Source organism: Carya illinoinensis, chromosome 3, assembly GCF_018687715.1.
Source record: "Carya illinoinensis cultivar Pawnee chromosome 3, C.illinoinensisPawnee_v1, whole genome shotgun sequence".
Taxonomy (NCBI): Eukaryota; Viridiplantae; Streptophyta; class Magnoliopsida; order Fagales; family Juglandaceae; genus Carya; species Carya illinoinensis.
This window is the reverse complement of record NC_056754.1, coordinates 12,976,459-12,979,586: the sequence shown is the minus strand read 5'-3', so window position 1 is coordinate 12,979,586 and position 3,128 is coordinate 12,976,459. Positions and strand designations below refer to the sequence as shown.

Below are 3,128 nucleotides of genomic sequence, written 5' to 3'. Positions count from 1 at the left end.
TCATAAATTTACTTTTCGGATGTGATAATAGAGATAATCCTTTATTAGAAATAGGCATCATAATTAATGTAAGCATATACAATGTAAAAGAAAATATAAAATTGTTAATTATTAAAAATACCATTATAAGAACCAACTCTTATTTTTGTTCCAAGTATACTTGGCTTTGTCTCAATTATCTTCGAGATTTTTTTCATTTATCTTGCACAAATTGACCCCACATAGTTAAACATATGGGGTTTACGCTACAAAATTGGAATAAAAAAAAAGAATTAGCAGAATATTCAAGAAATAAAAATTGAAATATAATTCAAAAAGAGTGAACTACCCAAAAAATATTTTTACCCTTGATCGATAATATATATCTCTTGAATAGTTGTTGGTCCATGTGCTGAAGTTATCTTTCTACATGATTTGATTTTGATTGCAATAGTTAAAATATCTGACAAATAAGATTTAAATTTTTAGTATATTGATAATTAAATATTCTAAAATAAAGAGTTAATTACCTATTTCTGCAATTAAATTCTTGTAAGCATCTAATTCATTGAACGGAGTGAATTGGTACTTTGGTGGCTCCAATTGTCCTTCATCTTTTGGAACTTCTTCAATTATCGTTTTAGCATTCAAGATCCATTGATATTTATATGTTTCAATTCTATACTTCGGATCCAATGACTTCACATATGCATTACTGATGTAATATGACTGGAAAATGTGCAAAGTATCTTGTCGCGAGTCAATATCCTTATCAAATATCGTAGCTTGCAGCCGATTTTCCTGTATAATATAAAAAATTGTAACGAATAATTTACAAAAAATAAATTGTAATAAATAATTGAGTATAATGATTTTCTTTGATTTTAAATTGTTTTGAGTTATGTGTAAAATTTTTGTTTTTAAATGTGCTACAGGAAGATAACTAAATTAATAGAACATCATTGACATTTATATAAGGAAGCCAAAGATTTAAAAAGTCAAACATCAAAAGACCCAACAAATTAGTAGTAAAAAAATAAAAAATAAAAACAAAACTTAATAGATAGAATGCAAAAATAACAAAATCATTTACCAGTTTTTAATCCACTAAAAAAAAAAAAAAGACAATAGATAGAGATAAATACTATATCTCTTGATCAATTAATGTTAGGTTTTGGTACTTCACTGGTAAGCGTTGGTCTGTTCGTTTGGGTGACTTCTCTGTCATAATCATTTTGATTTTTCAGTCTCTTGTACTTTGAGTGATATCTTTTATCGATGTATAAACCGTCCGCATCTTTAAAGCTATTCACATATAAAGATATTAAATGTGTAATTATAGTAAACCCAATACTAAATTAAAAAAAAAAATTGCAAAGAGAATTTAAGAGTATAATAAATTAAAAAACACAATACTAAATATACAGAAAAGAAAATTCTATTAAATGACCAATTTTGTTGAAGTAATTAAATTGAAATTATACAATTGAATCATTACCCATTTAACATTAATCTGAAGATGCTAATCTTAATAATTTCATATAGACAATATTTTTTGTGCAGTTCTTTTCTGATCGTTCAGTTGACACTGGCCGTAGTAAAATCCTTACTGTAGATGCAGTCTTTGCCCTTGATAGAGCCACATATAATTGACCATGTGAGAAAACAGGTTGGGGTAAATATATTCCAACAAAATTCAATGTTTGCCCTTGTGACTTATTTATAACCATTGCAAAACTTAATCTGATAAGGAACTGAGTTCGTTTGAATGAGAAGCCACTATTTTCATCAACATTTGGTAAGAATGGGATCCTTGGAATAAAGACTTTTTTTCCATTGTGGTGCCAATTACGATTTTTGCATCAATGACATTTCGATCAAAAGCCCGACAAATTAGATATGTTCCGTTGCATAGTCCTTCTGAAGGATTAATATTTCTAAGCAGCATGATAGGACAGTTTATCTTCAATAACAATTCATGAGCAGGAAGTCCATTTGGGGTTAGAGTATTTAAAAAATCCTCCATAACTGATTGTTCAGATGCATCTATTACTTCATCAAAACTATAATATCGCTTAATGTCACTAGGAAATCTATGAATTAGTAATGTATTTATTTCATCAACATAACTGTTCTTTGGTGTTAATATGGCCTGATTCATTATAGTTGAAATATTTATTGAATATTCATAAATATCATGGAAAACAACATCTATTAAATGATCCAAAGAAGTACAGTCATCTTCATACGGAACAAGCATGCTATCAGGAATTTTTATAGTTTCATCAACTGTGATTGGTGGCATTCTGTTGCCCAATTCTAACACATATTCTATAAAGACTGGATCCAATCTTGCTCGCATATTTTCAGTCAAATGAAACTTGATCAATGTAGGCCACAAGTAAGAAGAAACCAAACTGGTGTCAATATGTTTTTATCTTATTCCTTTACGAACCACAGGTAAAACTTGGCGAAAATCTCCACAAAAAACGACAACTTTTCCACCGAATGTTAACTCTGAATCATTAATGTCTCGTAGCATTTTATCTAACGCTTCAATATGTTGTTTTCTTGACATAGGGGCCTCATCCCATATAATTAACCTTGCCACACATAGTAACTTTGCAATGGCACTTTGTTTACTGACACAACACATGCTATGTTCATCAGTATCCAATGGAATCTTAAAGTGCGAGTGTGCTGTTCGACTCCATGAAGGATAGATGCAACAACACCAGATAAAGCAGTTGAAGTGCAATTAATTTTCTTGATCTTATTGAGGCAAGAAGTGCCTTGTACAGGAATGTCTTCCCCGTCCCACCAGGACCATCAACAAAGAATGTAGCAACTTCATTAGAAAAAATATTTCCCAAAATTGAATTATAGACATGTCGTTGTTTACTATTAAGGAATTCTGATGCAACAATATCTTCTTCTGAAATTTCAACAGCCAATTCATCATCGATTTCCCTATATTCGAGTTTGTCTTCATTAAAACAAATGTCGTCATCAAGAAGATGGAACGAATTAATGTCTTTCCCCATTGATTCAAGTGTAAAAGAGATTGAGCGCAAAACTTGCATTCTTACATTCAACATAGAATCTTCAGTCGACCTAAAATCAACTGACATATCTTGCTCAAAACGTTC

At 30.1% G+C, this 3,128-nt stretch overlaps 1 protein-coding gene across 1 annotated transcript; it reads right to left on the bottom strand.

Annotated features, from left to right (window-relative positions):
• Window positions 1-501: 501 nt before the first annotated feature.
• LOC122304503 lies at window positions 502-2,341 on the bottom strand. The gene is made up of 2 exons (XM_043116779.1): window positions 1,832-2,341; window positions 502-780 (listed from the first exon to the last, which is right to left on the bottom strand). Exons 1-2 carry the CDS (start codon window positions 2,339-2,341, stop codon window positions 502-504), a joined length of 789 nt encoding a protein of 262 aa, XP_042972713.1.
• Between the last annotated feature and the right edge of the window lie 787 nt (window positions 2,342-3,128).

Coding starts and splice junctions, on each gene's coding strand:
- LOC122304503 (XM_043116779.1), bottom strand. CDS start 2,341: ATGCGAGCAAGATTGGATCCAGTCTTTATAGAATATGTGTTAGAATTG. Junction 781..1,831: donor ATGTCATTGATGCAAAAATC/GTAATTGGCACC, acceptor TATATTATACAG/GAAAATCGGCTGCAAGCTAC.